Genomic DNA, 20,973 nt, shown 5'->3' on the forward strand with positions numbered 1-20,973 from the left:
TAGACATAGAAAAAGCATTCGACAGTGTTTGGCATGAAGGTTTGATTGCTAAATTGAAAAAGTTTAATTTTCCACTTTATATTATGAAATTAGTTCAAAATTATTTAACTGACAGAACTCTTCAAGTAAATTATCAAAATTCCAAATCTAATCGACTACCTGTTAGGGCAGGAGTTCCTCAGGGTAGCATTCTTGGGCCTATATTGTATAACATTTTCACTTCGGACCTCCCTGATTTGCCTCAGGGTTGCCACAAATCTTTGTTCGCTGATGACACAGGCATTTCCGCTAAAGGAAGAAGTCTTCGTGTTATTTGCAGCAGACTGCAAAAAAGTTTAGATATTTTCTCTTCTTATTTACAAAAATGGAAGATTTCTCCCAACGCTTCCAAAACTCAACTTATAATATTTCCACATAAGCCTAGAGCTTCGTTTTTGAAACCTAGTAGTAGTCACATAGTCACTATGAACGGAGTTCCAATTTCCTGGTCAAACCAAGTGAAATATCTTGGATTAATACTTGACCAAAAATTAACTTTTAAAGATCACATTGAGGGCATTCAAGCCAAATGTAACAAATATATAAAATGTTTGTATCCTCTTATAAACAGGAAATCCAAACTTTGCCTGACGAATAAACTTCTAATATTTAAACAAGTTTTTAGACCGGCCATGCTTTACGCTGTGCCAATATGGTCTAGTTGCTGCACTACCAGGAAAAAAGCACTTCAAAGGATTCAGAACAAAATTCTGAAAATGATTTTGAAGTTGCCTCCCTGGTACAGTACTACCGAAGTACATAGAATTTCGAATGTTGAGACTTTAGCACAAATGTCCAACAAAATAATTAATAATTTCAGGCAAAAATCGTTGCAATCCTCAATTGCAACGATTAATTCCCTTTATACTTAGATAAGATTTAGTTTTAGTTTTTAGTTTTAAGATATCAATTGTTATACTGACATGCAGGTTAAAAAACCTGTTTAAAATACTGAATTGCCAAGACATGAACAATGTAAAAACACTTAGATATATATCATAACAATTAAGGCTGGTACGTTACTGCAGTAACTGGAGCACCTAGGTTAAAATGAAATGTAATTTATTTTGAATTTGGAACAAATAAAGAGTTAAAAAAAAAAAAAAAAAAAAAAAAATTCTTTAATTGAAAGTCGTTGTTTTGGTTGTTGTTTCTTTATTAAGGATACTTTCAGCCCAAGGCTAGCTCACACGTTGTCAAGGGAACGCAGTAGGCTCTGTCCGCGAACGGTTGGTTTTGGTTCTGCTGGCGCTGATTTCATCTGTTTTCCGCATATTTTGTAATTGTACCAAGGCAAAAAATATTAGTTTTTGCGTGTGGATAAGCGTAAATCACGTTTTAATAAGCTTTTAGTGATATTGTAATTAACGTGAAAATTCTAGGACAATAATTTGTTTCGAGTAGCTGTGTTGCTATGGTGTCGCGTTGGTCGGTATTTCTTTTCGCTTGTTTTTGGTGCTTTGCCTCCCGCCCAAGAAGAGTTTTACCGGGTATTTTTTTTTTCTTTTCTTGGTGCTGGCGTTCCTTCCGGAGGATGCACGCGAATGAGGTGTTAGGCAAAAATTCAGTCCAAAAGAAAAACTTCGCATGTGATTCAAAATGTTGTGTTCGGTTGTAACGAGTGAACAAACCGGTGCATTCTCGGAGGCAGGACTTGGTGAGAACCATCTGATTATAAATCAATCATAAATGCATATTTCCATCACATTTCGAAATCTGGAAGTGTGTACTGCAACCATTATTCATATGATAACGGTAGTGTTTACACGCGGGGCTTATTGTATGTGAAAATAACCTAGGAATGGACGTGAATTACCAGGCATTCTGAAATGGGGTGCTGAATCTGCAGTACAGCTATCGCTTTCTAACTCCCGGAATAAACTTGCATTAACTTATTAAATCAAGAATTGTTGTAAACAAATTTCTTACATAATACACAGATGGAATACACACACATACACAAGGCTAGCTCACACGTTGTCACCTTTTGGTTTGCCGAACAGCATCCGAGACGTTCTCGGAAATGAACCATCCACCATAGCAGCAGTTATGTGCTTCCTGAAGGAAGTAAGACTTTATCACAAAATCTAGGATCGGCAGCATAGCATTCCACAATAGATTTTGCTGGAACGTATTTCTGGGTTTCTGTACAAAACAATATCATTAGAAAACTAAATTCAAATTCATGCATTAAACAAGGTGTTTACCCGTTGCAACTAAGGCTTCCATAACCTTTTTCTTAACCGGGAGGCCTACATTTTCGTCGAATAGACACAGCTCGATAAGACTGTTGCCCAGGTACTGCAAATGAGTCAAAAACTCTTCATGTACATACTGCTTTTGCAACGTCTTCATCGATAGCTTAATAATCCTTCAATATGTTTAACAAGTTCAAATCGTTGTTCGGTGCTAACCAACTTTTCAAGTATACTTTCACAATAAATACATTAAATTGAGCCAGGTGAGTTTTTAGCTGTTTAAGGTAACTCAAATTCGTGTCTGCAGATTAACATTTTCAACGAATACATTATTTTAGCCATCCATTTCGCATTGTGGAGAGCTTTGACTTTTAATTTGTTATCCATCTTTCCACCCAAAAATAAAATCGCTATCTGTAGAACTTCTCGGTAATCCTTTCGGTGGTGTTGCTCAATGATTTGTTTCTCAAAAAGGTTTAATAAAGTCAATCTTTCCGTTTATGTATTCCCTGTTTAAAAAATATCAGTATCCATACCTGAGTTGTTTGATTGAAATTTTTTGAAAATCTCGACATTAGGAAACTGTGATGTTTCAAATTTTAGCTCATGACGCATGAAAGTTTAGCTCATGATTTGTACATTTTAGAATGAAAAAGGTCAAATTTTGACCACGTTGCACCACCCCTAAATCAAGTCCGATTTAGCTCAAATTTTGCATAGGGTCGTTTTTCAAGGCAATAAACATACGCGAATCGCTTCTAACCACACTTTATCGACAGGTGACGGTTGTTATTTACATCAGAAGTGAAGTTGAAGTGAAGTGTAGGGTGAGAAAGCCTTAACTCCGTTCCATCTTCAACCTATCTTTCGAGGAAAGCAAACCACCCTCATATGTCAAAATTTTAGGTTATAAGCGGTTTGTGCAAGACTTCATTCTGGAAAAATGCCGAGTGACAGCTGGTTTTTTCCCGAGAGGAAAGCAAGTGCAATATTGCGCATTTTGCACCACTCCTGTGCAAACAAAAAACCATCGGCGCATGAACTCCAGCTAATATTGAATATCGAGCAAGGCCGGGTACAGTCAGCTAGATTAACATACGCTGGTATCTAATCTGTTAGATCTTCGCATTCTTTAGGAACAAGTGCAACAAACCTTCAATTTTTCAAGTGAGCTCCATCTCCAATAAAACTTCAATGTGATGACCGAGCTCAAGCACCGATCAATCTGCTAAGCTCGCATCACTCACTACACCCCACTTTGTAAGTGACAAATCTCTCATCGCTCGGATCGTCCGATCCCCCAGTGGTCGACCCGCTTCCACCCACTTTCTGAATGTACATATACAAACACACACACACGCATCTTAATCCACATAACTTTTTTTCCTTTATCTCGTTGCTCTACTCCCGATTCCGCGTTCTCTCATAAATCATCATCTGCGCATAATTCCAACAGCGAAGCGCGCGCCTCTCCAACCACCCGAATTTTAATTGTACGTGTGTGTATGTTTATGTTGGCACGCTGCTGGTCGCGATCTCTGTCTAGTAACCTTCCAACTGGCATGTTGTTGCTGCTAATATAACAAGTGATGTGATTGAAAGGATCGTACCGGAGAACGTTTGAGAAGAGACAGGCAGGAATGAATAAATTTACTGAGAGAGAGAAATTGCGCGCCCCGCGAGAGAACGATCAAACGGGTGGTGGTTGTTGTTGTTGTTGTTGTAGGTACCGACTAATACGCGTTTTCGGTGCTGAGCTTTTTCCGCCGTCGTCGTCGTCGTCGCCGGTCGGTCGTTTCGAATGCATGAATAATGAAAACATAACGAGTCCGTGTCAGTAGACTATCAGACAGCCATCAGTTAGTATCAGGCGGCACCAAATATCCCCGAGCGTGTGTATGATCGAGTTGTGTGTTGGGCGCGATCGGATGCGAGGACATCGAAGTTTTGCGCGCGCGCACATGCTTCCGAGATTTATCGACCGAAGAACGATTGATCGATCGTCGGTTGCAGTTTCAGAAGACAAGTGGCAGTCGAAGGCGCATCGCGGCGCGGTGATGAATTGATTGACTGTTTTGTGGCTGCATTCGCTTGATGACATACTGATGCCGCGCAGCAACCTGTTACGGTGTCGTTCGGCCAGGGGGGAAGATCAGTGGAACATGTGATTTATTGGGACCGACGACGAGAACGGTGAAGAGTATCAGTTGATGAGTGTGTGAAAAAATTCGCATCGTTGCTGCAGGGCAAAAAGATGGAAATATTTGTGATATTATTTATTGTTTGAAAAATTTGATACCAAAACGAGAGCGAGTGCAAACTTATGAGACAACGCTGCAACGGCAGCTGGATGGGGAAATTGAAATTTTAAGAAGTATGACAGTGCAGCAGATTGTTTTTGTCAGATGAGTGTTCGAATGAGGAATTATTTAACCTGGGTTCGGTGAACACGTTGGATGTGCTCCGAGTGAGGTATGCAGGATCGTTGGAACAGCATATAGGCAGAGCTGTTCTAGATAGGTTAGTAGAACAATTGATGTTTCCCAAAATTACTTGGTTTAACTAAATAGTCGTGACTAATTAACCGAAACCGTACATTTTATTTTGATTATGAATATCTTTTAGAAGCTTATAGACATACTCGTTGGGCTACAGTTTGCTTTAATCGTACATAGTAGTTAAATACCAAAACAGCACCAATTTTTTTAGATTGGATGTGAAGATAAACTTGATTTCAATCAGAGTTGGTCGGAAATGCTATCTAACATGAGGCTTTAGTGTGATAATTTATTAGCTAGAGAATGGTCTTAAGAGAGGGTAGGTAGATAGTTCCGCTAGAGTACGGCAGTATGAAAATTGAATAGAAGTTGGAAATGAGCGAAGGGCCATTAATGCGACAGTACCAAGTCAAACGCACACTTGATTGCAATATCAACGAAATTTAAAGTCAGACCTAGTCTGGTAATAAGAAGAAAACACATTTGGGACCACATTTGGTACAATTAATACGATTTAATATTAATTAATAAGAGAATACGTAGAATGACCAACTCTATCGACTGGAATACACAGAATTGATGAATATTTTTTGTTGTGTTCAACGATCAGGGGTCCAGTGACGCCTAGTAGATTACCGTTTCGTGGTGTATTACTGGCATTAAGATCTACCTCCGAAACCTAGTCCAAACTACTTCAAACTAGGGGAACAGGATTTTTTTTTGTAATCTAAGGAACACATCTTAAAGGCTGACTAAAAGTAAATTGGCCCGCACAAAAAGACCTGCCTTTCGTGATTCAAAAAGTTTAAAAAGTCCATTAATGGTTGCTTTACAGTACTTTTACTAAAACTTCAAAGTTAGAGCATTAGATGGTTATATTTCTCCAGTTCGAACGAAATCTCGAACCTTCCTCTTGATGGAGCCCATCAGCGCCCGCACAGTGGAAATGGACACGGAATCAGCACATTTCTTCCATTTTGTCAGCATTCGCTGGATGTCCTTGACTGCCCCGCCACTTCGTCGAAGTCCCTGCGTTGAAATTGCCCAGTATTTTTCGATTGGTCGAAATTTCGGGCAATTCGGAGGATTCATTAGCTTGGGAACAAAATCGATTTTGTTGGCAGCATACCACTCCAGAACCACCTTGGAGTAGTGGCAGCTGGCCAAATCGGGCCAAAAGATGACTTTGTCCCTATGCCTGCGGATGAACGGCAATACACGCTGTTTCATTATTCGATGTAAACTTGGGATGTCATTGTCGAGGATGTGACGAATGGTTCCGTTTTCAGGCCACAACTGCAAATTGTTTGTCAAATCATGACCTTCTTCGTGAACTTGTCGGCAAACACGAACTGGAATATTCCCGGCACATCCCCATGTCTAGTCGCGATGTAAAACTTTTGACCGGGAAGCTGCTTAAAATCGAGTTTGACGTGTGTTTCGTCATCGATCAAAGTGCAGCCCTTGTGTTTCGTCAAAACACGGTCGTACAAGAGCCTTGCACGCTTGTTGGCCACGGAATTCTGCTTCATGTGTCGGTTCGGATGTTTGCTGGCAGTGTACGACTTTTAGCCTTCCCTGGCAAGGATGTTCCACACCGTTTGAAAGTTGGCGTTGTTCCTTCTGGCCACATATCGGATCGAAAGACCAGGGTTGGCTATAACGCACCTCAAAAGCTTGCTGCGCAGCTGACGATCCCTGGTTCCAGTTTTTTCGTAGGTCCACTGATTTCTTTCCACACTCAGGGTTTCTTTGTAGGTTTTCAGCAATCGACAAACTGTTGTTTTCGGTATCTTCAGCACTTTAGCAAGCTTAAAACCGGACCACTCCAGATTTTCCAGGTGTTTGTGCACAATATTTTTTCTTCATTCAAATTTCATTTGACGTTATTTCTGAACACGATCGACTACTTTGATCAAATTTGCACCAGTTGTTCTCTATAGTAGGATTGGGCGATCTTGGATTGATCTTTTTCATCTCGATTTTCGATTTTTCGGATCGATTCTTTGTCCACGAAAAGATCGAAAAAATCGATCTTTTCTTTCGATCTTATCGATCTTAAAAAAAAGGTATTAATTTTTTTTAGTGTATTTACATCGAAAAAACGGTTTACTCTCACCACAGACTGCGTTGTAAATTTAACGAACATAACGTTAACATCAGCATAGCTCCCTACGTTACTATTTGCGTTTCCGATATTTACGAATACAGCAACATTTGAAGCTTTGGGCTACCTCCCTCCTGTGCTCATTGCTGCTTGCTGTCACAACATCAATTAATTTAATATTATAAAGGAAAGAATTTCTTGGGGTACCAACGTACACAAGCGTATTAAAATAAAAATCAAAAGGTCGATCTACCCAAGAGATCGATTCTTTGGTACCGGTTTAATCATTGGATTAATTCTAGAGCCAAATATAAGATCGATCCGTTAAGATAGATCTTTCTCTGAAGATCCTCCAATCCTACTCTATAGAAGTGTAAACAAACCACTGTCAAAGATTTTCGAATCCCAACACTAAAGGCGTGCTAGCGGCGCGCGAGGGGCGTACCAATTTACTTTTAGTCAGCCTTTAGTCCTTATTACTTTTTATGCCTTGTTGATAGTTACAAGACTCGGCTTTGTCCACCGAGAATGATCTTGAAACAAGGAAAAAAAATAGAAAGGTAGTTATTTTTAATAAACGTGATTCCTAATCTTTTATTCGCTGTTCTCTAGTTTGGATTCTGATGCATGGTCATTATCGGTGTTATTGCTTGATTTTGTTGCGAAGGAATCCGTGTTAAACTGATAAAGGGGTGCGCCTTTGGATTACAACACTCCGAAAGGTATAAAGAGCGGGACCTTACAATTAGAGTCGGATCCTTGCGATAAAGGCAAGAATGACAACTGTATCAAAGACGAATACTTCATCATTTCTGAATAGGGATGGAGTAATACGACATGCACTAAACTAAGGACAAGAGGCATACCACAGTAGATCAAATAACTGGTCGTAGTGGGTTTATGTCCTGAACAGAAGATAAAAAAAAGGTCACAGGGACATCGTGGATACTCGTAGATCTGGCAATATAGGAAATATCGAATGTTTTCAATGTGATGAGACTGAATCAAGGCAAGGGTGGAAAACTTGCGCTAGATTACGGTTAGACTTGTGAAACCCATGTGTATCAATTTGTGGTGCTCCAAAGGCCCACAAATTGCTATCAAATGAACAACCAATTTCTAACGGGATCAGTATGACAGTTGTCTGCCACCCCTGCTGCGCACGCTAGTGTTGATCACCATGAATAGTCATTTATTAATTTTCCATTTTTAGCAATGAAGATTTTAGAGTATCACTATTTTCAATTTAAATTTAATCTCTTGATCTAGCAGTCGGAGTCGTGTTGGAATATTTTCTCCGACTCCGATTCCGACTCATCAGTTTGTCAAATTCCTTCTGACTTTAACTCCAGCTCCTAAACTTTGACTCAGATTCTCGATATAATATTCCAATATTTTTAGAATAATTAAAAGTAATATATTAATAAAAAAAAAACAAGACGTTGTATCCAAGACACGACCGTAGAATTGACGTAGGATTACGAAAGGTAGTTTTGATGTCACAACAAAAGTATAGTATATATTAAATTGATTTCTTAACTCGTTATCAGAGAAGAAGGTTCGATAAGTTGAAATTTGGATGCAAACTGAGAGTTCTGTTTGTGAAGTTCTCTGTCGATGTCCATGTAGTACAAGCCAATCCTGGGCGATATGTTTTGGATACAAGCTCTTACTCTTTTATCAGTCATTTGTGGTCTGGTGGGTTGGATGCTTGGAAGCCAGTTTAGAACAATGCCGTGGAAAATTGTCCTCGATGTTCTTGGAGATGATAGCGGTGCGGAAATGAAATATGTATTAGGGAAAACACATCAATGATAGAATCTGAGTCTACCGGACGGTACCTACGTTTATGCTCTTTGATACAAATTTTAAGCCCCTTCTATTAAGAGAACTCGGCATGATTTTTTTTATGTATAATTCTCTTAATAGGATCAATTTGCATCAAAAGGCATAAAGATAGGTACGTTCTGGCATGCTCAGTGTTTGATATCAATATTCGGCGACTGTGTTTGGGAAACCACTTTTCCCATCACGGAAACGCCTCATTTCCTGATGTCAAAATCACGCCTTTTCGTTCAAAAAACGCATGGTACTTTTGATGTATTCAGAGTGGTTCGAGTTCGGACGCCGCTACCCTTTTGTTTTCGTAATAATTAATTTCTTTTACTTATACACTCCACATTTTATATCTCTATTTTTTTTTTCATTGGATTGCAGCTCGGTATATCTCATCCTCCGTTCATGCGGTCTCCACTGTTAATTGCTAGCCAGATGGGCTAGTTTAAAGAGATTCCTCTAACCTCTGGTCTAGCCAGGGAGATCGTCTGGGGTGGGCTACACTCGCCTCTTTTGTTGGCTAGCACGACCTCGAAACCCCAGAGCTTCAAGGTCGTCTCCTGGTTTGTCGACACTGATCCGAAGTACAAAACCTATTCGTTATTTTCAACTCTTTTCGATGTATGTAGTATGTGTGTTTGTGAGTAGTGCTGGCCAGCGATGACGGGATTCTGCAGCGGGTGGGGTTTCTCGGCGGTGGATGAACAGTACGTTCCCGGAGGATGACGGTGCTCGATGGTTGTCGCAGTATGGCACAACGGATGTCGTGCTGGAGCTCGATGGGCTGATCGACGGTGGACTTGCTGTTCACCTATTGCTAGTTTAAAGTGGTCGTCGGTAGCTTGCCGATCAACACTTGCTAAACGGGTGGTGCTGGCGGTATAGCGTTCGCCCTCGCACGTTTCGACCAACGTTTTTCTGTGGCCGGATCGCAATGACTTTTTAGCCTGTATTTAATGGGTCCTGAGGGGAATATGAGAGGTGGTCTTAGGGCTGGGAATTCCGCTACTGGGTTATTAATTAGGTCCTACCTGACTCCGTATTCAGCGGTATTAGCCGGTATTTGTTGGTAACTCTTCACCATGAGACTCGTTTGTAATTTATAAGAACTATCTTGCGCAATGGCTGAAGTAGAACCTTCTCTTCAGTTTGACCCAGTAGCTTCCCCTTTGACCTAAGCACATTTCCACCACCCTTTGTCCATATCCTTCTCCTGTTTCCAACGCCCACCTTCATCCTTTCTCCTTCCTGTTACGTGTTCTGTGTTATGTGTTGTTGATGTGACTGGGTTACAATTATTTAATTTGGCCGTTGATGTGGAACTGGGTTTTCCTTTACATTAAAAAACAATACAATACTGTGTACAAGAAACTGGCATACAAAGCTTAGCTCTCATGAGCATGGTCGAATTCATTATGAATACACATTATAGTGGGTCATTGTTGTATGGAAAAACGCAAACTTTACTTCATCAATCGAGAACAATCCTTTTTTTGGTTCCATTTGGAGTCCCAAACAACTGTGCAAAATTTGGGGATTCTTTATTACTTCAGTAGATCATTAATGTACAATGAGGATAAGATTGGCCCCAGAATAGAACCCTGGGGAACCCCAGATGTTAATTACAGCCTGTGTTCGCATACTTAAATAAGAATTAATCAAGTTTGCGGAATGATCGGAAAAACCAAAATTTGATCTGAGTTTTTGACATAAAATTTTATTCGACACAGTGTCAAACGCTTTAGAAAAATCTAATAGTATTAGAACAACCGGGCGACCTTTGTCTACTACTAGACCTATATCATCAATTATTTTGAGCATAGCTGCTTTAGTACTATGTTTCGAACGATAACCTGACTGAAATTGATTCAGAAGATTGTGTCTATTGATGTGACCGTAAATGTTCATCTAAACAATTTTTTCAAATACTTTTGATAATGCGCAAAGGATGCTAATAGGTCGCAAGTTTTCCAACGTGTTCAAATTAGCCTTTTTCTTAATTGGTATAATTTTTGATTTCTTCCAAGCATCTGGAAATACTCTTGTAGTTACAACAGTGTTAAATAAGTGTGTTATAGGCTCAATTAATAGAGGACAAATAGCCTTTAAGAATTTCATTGGTAGCATGTCGACTGCAAGAGCATTTGATTTGATGGAGTACATGACATTTATGACATCTACTTGGTTTATTCTATCAAAATAGAAAGCATCATGGTTAAACCCATTTGAACCCGTAGAACTAAAACTTCGAATATTATTGTCGGAAAAATAATTGCTAAAGTTACGGTTTATTTCATCAGCCGTAAAGCTGTTCGATGATTGTTCATTTGCTTGACCGAATCCAAGTGCCCTGAGATTTTTCCACAATTCCTTAGGAGAAACCTTCGGATCAAGACGAGAAGCAAAATAATTTTGTTTTGCTGTGCGTATCATCTTATTTACGTGGTTTCGTGCTCTTTTAAACTCATGATGATCAACCACGTTGTTACTTAATTTCCATTGTTTGTATAATAAGTCACGATTAACGATGGCCCTGCATATGGTAGAATTGAAACAAGGATTATCCTTTTTATTACAAATAGTAGTTCGGATTGGAACGAAAGTGTTATGGAGATCCGTCAAAATTTGACCTACTTTTGTAAGAAACTAACTTGGCACAAACAATTTCAAGTTTATATGGAATTACTATGGGAAAACTTAAGTTTTTGTTCATATCTATCTAGCAATTCACCACATCACTATGCTTTTAAAAATGATAGCAGTGATTGTAGAAAATTTCCTCAGCTACAACTTTTTTCAAAATCATTTTTCAATCAAAAGTTATTAATGATTCAAGTCACTGATGTCTTATGATTATGCTCATTCAACTGTTCAGCAGGCAACATTGGTGTTTCTGGTGCGAAGAATAGAGCACAAATATCATGGCTACTATGTCACACTGCAGAATACAGTGTTACCCACAGAATAGCTGCTTGATTATGCCATGAGATTATCAATCTCTTAAACAATTATTAACAATTTAATTTGGCATTTGGCTGAAAAACGATATCCCGCAAAGTTGTAGCTTAAAAAAAATTCCCGTAAGAATAGTAATAGATTTTTTTTTGCAAAATCAATATGGAAAATGGGTAGAAGACAATAAAAAAAAAAGTTTGGTTTTTCCATAGTAATTTCCGTATAAACTTCGAATAGTTTGTGCCAAGTCACTTCCACTTCGAATTTTCAATTACACACATCTCAGAAATTTATGCCCCATTTCACCAGAAATTGCTCCTTCATGAATGCTGCAGTAACAGTTTAATTGTGGTACGTATCGTAGAAGCTGATATTTGTGCTCTTAAAGTTTCAAAGTTGTTTCACTCACTTGCTATAAACATTTTTTTTCGGAATTATGAAATCATGAGATGATATAACAATAATTAGTACTTGTAAGTTACAAGAAGAAGTCGTGAAGTATGTGTTTGACACATAAAATCTGTCAATATTGCTTTCAGTACGTCACAATCAGCGATTTTACTAATCGTGAGCGCTCACTCTGAGTGAACGTTCTCGAATCATAAGATCGCTGATTGTGATGCTCTGAAAGCGAAATTGACAGGTTTTATGAGTCAAAACACATACTTTGCACCTTTTTCTCGTTACTTAGAAGTACAACTGCTAATTATATCACCTAAGGATTGCATAGTTCCGAATTTTTTTTATAGCAAGTGAGTGGAAGCAACCCTGGCTACGAGAGTAAGGATCTCACAGCGAAACACCTTGAGAAGGGCTCATATAAAGGTGCGTCCAAATTTTTTCTAAATGCATTATTTAATATTAATAAGGTATAACTTTGATTTTGTAGTTCATAATGAATAATGTTTACAAATAATTTCAGACTCAACCTTCTCCGATTTGCATGAAACTTTGCATAATTCTAGGCAGAGCTGAAATTAGGGCGTAACTGCTTTTGTAAACAATGACTTCTCTTGATGATTTCTCGGAAGCCATGGCTCTCCCTGGCAAATCGACATCACCATCGAGTACCTTGAATTCCAAGGAATCATTGTTTACAAAGGCTGTTGTATGTATGGAAGGTAGCCACCACCCCTTCAAATATCTTGTCTTGTATGCAGCTCCACTTAATAGCAAGATCAATTTGAGCTACCGCACAGTGCACTATGGGCAAAAATGAGTCCAAAATTACCCAAAATTCAATATCTCAACAGCACGCTGAATTCCGGCCATGAAAAACAACTTTTCCGAAGGGAAATCGTCCGGGAAATCAATTGCACGTGGTCCCATAGACCGGAGAGCTATGTAGGTATGTGTTTTGGACCATTTTACCCCATTTTTCCCTACTTTTTGGAGGAAATGTTTTTTCACAGCTCTATTTATCGTAAAACATAAGCACTTTATGCATGGTTTTAGAATACTATGTCTTTAAACAACAGTTCATGAGATATTAGGGGAATACGGGGTACACTTAATAGGGGAGTAAGGGGTAAAAGTGAAAATAAAATCAATGTTTTTTAATGCAAAATCCATTTTTTAATATTATTATATTTTTTTCTGAAAAATACTTTTAATAAACTTTCACTTGGTATTTTGAGTTCCGTCATCGGCCTAACAGTTCAAAAGTTATAAATTTTTGAAAAATATCGAAAAAAAATTTTTTCGTTGACTGCCCTAATAAATAAATAGTCACCCTAATGACAAAACAAAAATACGGGTCTAATATGTTGCGATTAGGAACAAAACTACCAATTTTTACAAAATTCTGAGAATCACTATATCGTTTTGCTGTATACAGACAAAAAAAGTGAAAACTCTTTTAAAACAGATAGCAGTACATTAAAACTTATTTAACCCCAATTAACCTTAAAATTTCGAAAAAAAAATCTCATTATTGCAGGCAACCTTTGGGGTCATTCAAACAATCGCATCGTTCAACATTTTTATGAATTAAAATAAATTTAGCGAGGGTTCACTTTTACCCCTTTCTCCCCTATTAAGTGTACCCCGTATTCCTCTAATATCTCATGAACTGTTGTTTAAAGACATAGTATTCTAAAACCATGCATAAAGTGCTTATGTTTTACGAAAAATGGAGCTGTGAAAAAACATTTCCTAAAAAAAGTAGGGAAAAATGGGGTAAAATGATCCAAAACACATACCTACAAGGCTCTCCGGTCTATGGGACCACGTGCAATTGATTTCCCGGACGATTTCCCTTCGGAAAAGTTGTTTTTCATGGCCGGAATTTAGCGTGCTGTTGAGATATTGAATTTTGGGTAATTTTGAACTCATTTTTGCCCATAGTGCAGTGGTTTAAAAGTGAAAATTCGTGAACTTAATTGTATCCTGATGTTTGTGTACATTTTAGCCATTTTACGTATTACAATGATTTTCATAATGGTCTGTTCCGCAACTTTTGGAATATTCACCTTACATTTTTGTTAAGGTGCAACTGTACTTCAGAAACCTAACTTTTCCATTTCAACAAATAGAGAGTAGATGTACATACAAAAGTTATAGAAAATATTATTTCAAGAAACTTTGCTCAAGACATCAAGTTGCCATGACTTCAATTTGCCGAGATATAGGATATTCTTTGACAGTTGTATTATAAAATCAGTTTTTTAAGCTTTTATATACTTTAATCACGTTGTATCTCTTATGTATGTTCGGCGAAGGTTTAGAAAATAGTATAATAAGCAACTTTTCTGGAAACACTAAAGTGTTATGTTTACATTTGTGAGAGCTTTTGCGATTTTTAAGCCAAAAATGACCCTTTTTCAATGTGCTATAACAAAGCAAGCACTTGAAACAACTTTCATTTGAAAGTTTAAAACCAGATCTTTATTTTTGTCCTTATCCTGGGGAATGCGGTGGATTTTAGTAAACAAAGAATTTGATATATGAATCTCAGTATTTTATGACATATTAAGATTCAAAGATTGCAATCAATTTGAAGATTTATTGGTATGTAGCAACCATTTTAATATTTTAAAATTTTCCAAAATCGTGTCCAATGAGTCTGGATTTGGTTTTCCACAGGGCAGTTACGGCTTTTGAAATTAAATGTTTATTTCATTATTCTTAGTGTGTTTCAATATATACACTAAGAAGCATACACAGAAAAAAATCTGAATTTTAACTATCGTGTAAAATCTCTCTTCGTTTAATTTTGAGCTATACCTGGCATAAACAGCGAAATCGTTTACAAGCTTGCATACAATATTGCTAATTTATGCGATATTGCGCTTTAATTTACACGAAATGTCACGTAAAATTATGCCCAATTTAGCGTTAATTTTATGTGCGCTATATCTCACAGAAATTTACATGAATTTTTCGAACGGTGTATAGTCAACACTCCACAAATCGAAAAAAAAATTCGGTTGCATGTTATAGAATCATAGTAAAAATTAATTTCATGGCTTCTGTGATGTTGATTTGTATGGGATTGTGCCACTGTTAACTTGATAATTAACACGAAAGTCTCTTCAATATCGAGTTGTAGAGAGTTCACTGTAGATCACTTTGATTTAAAGACCAGTGAAGATCATAGCAACCTACACATTTATGTTAAAATTAAAAACACAATCGTACAGCTTGTATTCGGCTGTTTAATAACTTACAGATCACAAGTGAGAGTTCCCAAAGCAGATCCGATTATTAAATTGCAGTAAAAAGTAATCGAAAATGTCTAATTACTCTTCAGGTATTTATTATATTCTTTTTAATATTGATTGGAAATTGTGAAAAATTTATTCAAACTTGAAATTGATAAGCATAGGTTGTTTAAAATATAGAAAGAAACCCAAGGGACTGAGGCAGACAAAGTTAAGAAGATGAGTCAGGAAGTGTATGTGGCGTACAACATTGACGAGTTTTGTTTGAATGGATTTGATGTCGAAAGGGCTCTGCTTCCGATTTGCAAATACTTTACGAAGCTGTATCGCAAGTTCCATCGAAGCGAATCGAAAATGATAAATTGCCACATCCACTACTTCAGAAAATCCTTCAAACTCCCCAGTCTCCTACTCTCTAGTCTTCCTTCAGCTAGTCGAGGAAGAACACCGATTTGTTTTCAGGATAGTTCTGATGCTCGAAAGACTGCTAACCTAAGACGAGGTCATTCCTTTAGCAAGTTGGCTTACGTTACGCAAATGAAACTACGTGAAAGTGGATCATTAAAGTGGTAAAGGAAGCAACAATGACAACTCCTACTCGAGCATCTAAAATGCTTGTTTTTTTGGAGAAATTCCCAGGAGAAGCAAACCGTTCTCTATTCTGATCTGGAAGCTCTAGCACTGATCATTGATGCCAACTTAACCAAGTCGCAATACTTGAAAATCCAAAGAGACGCAAAAATTAGAAATGTGAACCTTTATCCGTCTTACAACAAAATTGTCATTGCCAAAAAAGAGTGCTATCCGGAGGATCAGTTCATCGTGGTCGATGAAAAGAAAAGCCGAAGTAAATCTTCAAAAACTTTTGGACCATACCTCCAGTAGGATTGTCTTAGTGAACAAAGAGCGTCTTGATGATTTCACAGATGATGAGCTTAAGAAGGTTGTACTTTTTTTTTAATAATTTGTTTATTTTTCTAGGCTCATTTGATGTAGCTTTGCGGAGCCGATATTCATTGTTTAGATAACAAAATTACTTAAAACTAACGTTAGTAAAGCGGAGGCCGATTACTCGCGGCTATCTCGAGGTTAGGGGTAACAAATTGTAACAAATGGATGGCAGGGTAGGGATTGTGAACACAAGGTTTGGAGAGCAATGTGCTCTTGATCTCGAACTAGGCGACACTCTGATGAAAAATACTTTTTTTTTTCGTTGATGCAGCTTTAAACAAAAGATTTATCTTCTTCGGGTTGAACTTTTGATAAAATGGGGATTTGATGGTAGCAGTGATCATCCGGAGTACAAACAAAAAATTGAAAACGATGACGGAGAATCCAGTGATTCTAATGTGTTTATAGCTTCCTTAGTTCCAATTAAGGCAGAAGCAAACGGAAAACTTCTGTTCCAAAATCCGAGACCATCATCAACACGATTCTGTAGGCCTGTGAGGATTCAGTTTGTCAGTGAAACGACGGAAGTGTCGATAAACGAGTACAAATATATAGAGAATCAAATTGACCAGCTCACTCCAACAGAAATCACGGTAGATGACAGAACTATTATTGTATGTTATAAAATGGTTTTGACGATGGTAGATGGAAAAGTTTGCAATTCGGTCTCGGGTAATAAATCATCACAGACATTTACAAGGCAACACCGAAGCAAATGAATGATCTTGATTCTGTAAAGCAACGCAAGGAGAACAGTGAAACTTTTCAGTTTGGACTTTCTTCATTGCATGCCTGGATTCGGTGCAATTTGTTAGACTTAAGTGCATTAGGGTTTAATTTAATTAAAATTTTCATAAGTTGCATGGAATACTTTCTCCACATGTCATACCGTGAAGATTCGAAAGAAGCTAATAAAAAAACGGTTTAAGGTCGAAATCAGGCTGATTGTTGACAAGCCAAAGCAGGGAGGGTCTGGATCATCGAATGATGGGAATACTGCACGTCGTTTCTTTTCTAATGCCAATAAAACATCTGCAATAACTGGGCTGGATGTAACAGCACTAGAACGATGTGGTGCAATATTGCAGGTAATAATGTGGGATTATGATTTCAAGCCTAATTAATTAATTAATTTAAATATTGCTATGTTCTTAGGCAGGGTTGCTTCCACTCACTTGCTATAAAAAAATGATTTCCTGAATTTTGAAATCATTAGATGTTATAATGATATTTTGTAGTTGTAAGATATAAGAAAAGGTTGAAAGGCAAGTGTTTGACTCAAAAAACCTGTCAATTTAGCTACCAGAGTGTTACAATATGCGATCTTATGATTCGTGAGCGTTCACTCAGAGTGAGCGCTCGCGAGTCGTAAAATCACTGATTGTAACTATCTGAAAGCAAATTTGACAGGTTTCATGTGTCAAACACTTGCTTTTCAACCTCTTCTTGTATATAACAAGTATAAAATCTGATTATAACATCTAATGATTGCAAAATTCGGAAAATCATGTTTTTATAGCAAGTGAGTGGAAGCAAGCCTGTTCTTAGGTCTTAGCATGTGGATAAAAAATCAACACAGAACAATTTTCTGATTATTGTTCTGAAACAGCGAGGTATCTGATTCACTTATACCCGTGGTATTACATGCCAGCTTCGGTGCATAAAATCCTGATTCATGGCGCTCAGGTTATCAATCATTTCAATGTTCCAATTGGCCAGCTTTCCGAAGAGGCTCAGGAATCTAGAAATAAAGATCTCAAGCGATATCGTCGAGATCATACAAGAAAATGCTCAAGAATGATCTTGAACCTTGACTTGATTCGTAGTTTGCTTGTATCATCGGACCCACTAATCTCCAGTATGCGACAAAATCCCAAAAAGGAGACAAAAAGGTTGTCTCAAGATGTAAAGTTCTTGTTGAACATGGACAGTCCAGAAGAAAGTGATTCGGAGATTCAGAATGAAACTTTCAATGATTTTGAAATTTAGTTTATTTTGTAAATTTTATTTTGTTTGTTCCTTCATTTGAATGCTTCCTGTTATTGTTCTTATAAATTATGTTTATTATGATCAATCATTCACATTTTCACTAAAACTAGGCCATTTTAGATCTTGTATTTTTTTTTTAAATGGCGTCTTTGACATTTTTTAATATGGTCACGTCTTCCTTCGGAAGGGAAGTAAAGCCGTTGGTCCCGGCCCATGTGTGTTTGAATGGGTGCGATATCCTACGCAGGTGTGGAAGCTGCCTTTCTGCACATTCGATTGCCGTCAATGGATGGCAATCGATGTCCGTTGGTGATAGATTGCAGAACAGAGACCGACGTTAAATTAAGGAAAGAATACATATTTTAAGTTACTTCTGATCTAAATGACATACAATTGAAAGTTGTAGAGCAATATATAGTGTTTCTGGAAAAAATATACCCAGTAATTTTTTTTTCGTAATTTGGTGTAATATTTTTTTAAGAGTACCGAATACTAAAATGTATTAAAATGTCTTTGTAGAATTTTTATAATTTATGAAAGTATATTTTATTCTTTTCCTGCTAAATTTCCCCAGCCTAAACCACAATCAAGCAGCAAAAAAAGAGTTATTCAATTTTTACCATTTCAGATCCAAAAAATGACTGGAAATATTTCATCGAAATTATACGTTTTGAATTTGTGATACAGTTCTTCGGTCCGACAATCTCGAAAGGAATCCCGCGATCGACCAAAAGCCAAGCAAGTTACCGTAAAAGTGGATCTCCGTGCACACCCGAGTGGTGGTTCTGGGAGTGTGCGCGAGGAGCATAAGGAAGCGGCGAAATTATTTCGACTCCCCTTTGGACCGAAATCATAACACACGGGCAAGGCTCATAAAAATGTCACTGGATAACAGTATGGACGAGGAGTACGGTTCGATGAGTAGCAGCGGTGGCTTCGGGGAGCTGGACCCGATGGGAACGCTGAAAAGGATCAAGCTGGAAAGCGACGTCGCGATGGACGGCAGCACCAGCAACGGAGGAGGGGGAGGAAGCCTGAGTGAACTGTTGCGGAGTATCAAAAGTGGATTGGACATGCGCGTCCGAAGTGATGATGCTGCTGTTGCTGCTGCTGCAAGCTCAAGTGCCATTGGGGCTGGTGGTGGTGGCGGTGGCGGCGGCGGCGGCAGCGAACGGACTGGGGGTGGGATCTACGGTGGTAGTGGCAGTGGCCTGAATAATAATAGTGACGCTTTCAACAATAACAATCCGATCAAAGCGAAGCTCGGCGAGGTGGATGAGGCGAAATTTAGTGAGTTTAGTAAATTTTTGGGCGACAACGAGAAGGATGAGAACGTGGCGACGGTGCTAGAGCTGCTGCATGGTAAGTTAGTTTGCGGAATGCTATTTTCGGTATATCGATTGTCAGGGAGGGGTAGCGCAGAGCACTGTGCATTGTTATTACATAAAGGAACAACTTTTCATTTAAACCGATCGAGTAAATTACGCATTTGTTTTCCCAAGTGTTTTTCGTAAATAATTCAATTGAACAAATTGAGCATTTTCTGTTTGGCAGTTAAAAATGATTAACTAATTTGAATTGGAGATTTGGTCAACGGAAATCATTTCTACATTTCTGTGCTTGAATGATGCTGGTTTTGAAGCCGTGGTAAACAGTCTGATCAAACCCCGGAGCGATCCCCCGTGTTCCAGCATTTGTTTTGCTGATTTCAGCAATTTGCTTATTTTTCCCATCAAACGCAACAAAATTTCAAATGATAGCGAGGGAAAAAAACAACATTCATAATTCTCATCGTTCATCGTGCCTCGTCGCACTGACTGACTGACTGACTGGGAATGCAGGGAACGGGCAAATGCGAACAATCAACCATCCATCCACAGCACAATATCCAGCATAAAGCACCGCAGCCAGTTAGTGTGTGATGCTACAGAAATTTGAAAAAATATTTACACCGAGTTCGCGCTCAACAGCATAAACAGAATATTTACACAACGCTCATTCAATCGACTAATTTTTGTTTCCACTTTCCGCCTTGACTCGCACCACCAGAACAACAGTTTTTATGGACAGTTGTGATTGTGACTTTTCCTCCCATTCTGAATTAAGCCGGGCGCGATTCATCGGAACACGCGCAAAACTCTACGTAGAGTCGACGACGACGACGACAGTTTTGATGTTGACGCATTTTCCGTTCACTTGTGACCGTTGGCTGAAGCTGGATTGGAACGAATCGATGCTGGCTGACGGAGGGCATTACTCATCATCAGGAGGTTGTTTCATGGTACATTTTAAGTGAAATTATGAAACATTTTTCATGCGTTTGTGCAATTGGTTTGAAAGCGGTACAGTTTTGAGCTTACGTTTTCATGAATGGAGCTGAAAATACAGTGAACTCTCTGCAACTCGGAATTGAAGGGACCATCCAGTTATAGAATTATCGGAGTTGGGAAGAAATATCCCATCGGAAATCATCATCACAGTAACCACGAAACTCATTTTTACCATGGTTCTACAACTCGATATCAAGTTATGGAGAGTTGACTGTATTGCGCTGGCAAGATGGTAGGTAAGGAGGAAGATTGCGAAAGACGACGTGAACTCTTGTGGGCGTTTGACTGTATCAACCCCGCTAATCTCATGGAGAATTTTTGTTTTAATAATTCTACAGCAGCTTGTGAAAAGGGCCTATGTGTCAAATGTAAACAATGGCTTTTAACGTCGATTTGTCGGCACAGTAC

At 38.3% G+C, this 20,973-nt stretch overlaps 1 protein-coding gene across 1 annotated transcript in view; it reads left to right on the plus strand.

Moving 5' to 3' along the window:
• Nucleotides 1–4,089: 4,089 nt before the first annotated feature.
• LOC135704039 (uncharacterized) overlaps nt 4,090–20,973 on the plus strand; it is a 98,790-nt gene continuing 81,906 nt past the window's right edge. Inside the window, exons 1-2 of the mRNA XM_065225452.1 lie at nt 4,090–4,757; nt 18,864–19,597. Coding sequence (XP_065081524.1) covers nt 19,114–19,597 — 484 coding nt within the window. The 5' untranslated portion in view covers nt 4,090–4,757; nt 18,864–19,113. The remainder of the gene's footprint in view (nt 4,758–18,863; nt 19,598–20,973) is intronic.

Source organism: Ochlerotatus camptorhynchus, unplaced genomic scaffold (genome assembly GCF_037179485.1).
Source record: "Ochlerotatus camptorhynchus isolate MF236.1 unplaced genomic scaffold, CSIRO-AGI_Acam_v1.1 ptg000229l, whole genome shotgun sequence".
NCBI lineage: Eukaryota > Metazoa > Arthropoda > Insecta > Diptera > Culicidae > Ochlerotatus > Ochlerotatus camptorhynchus.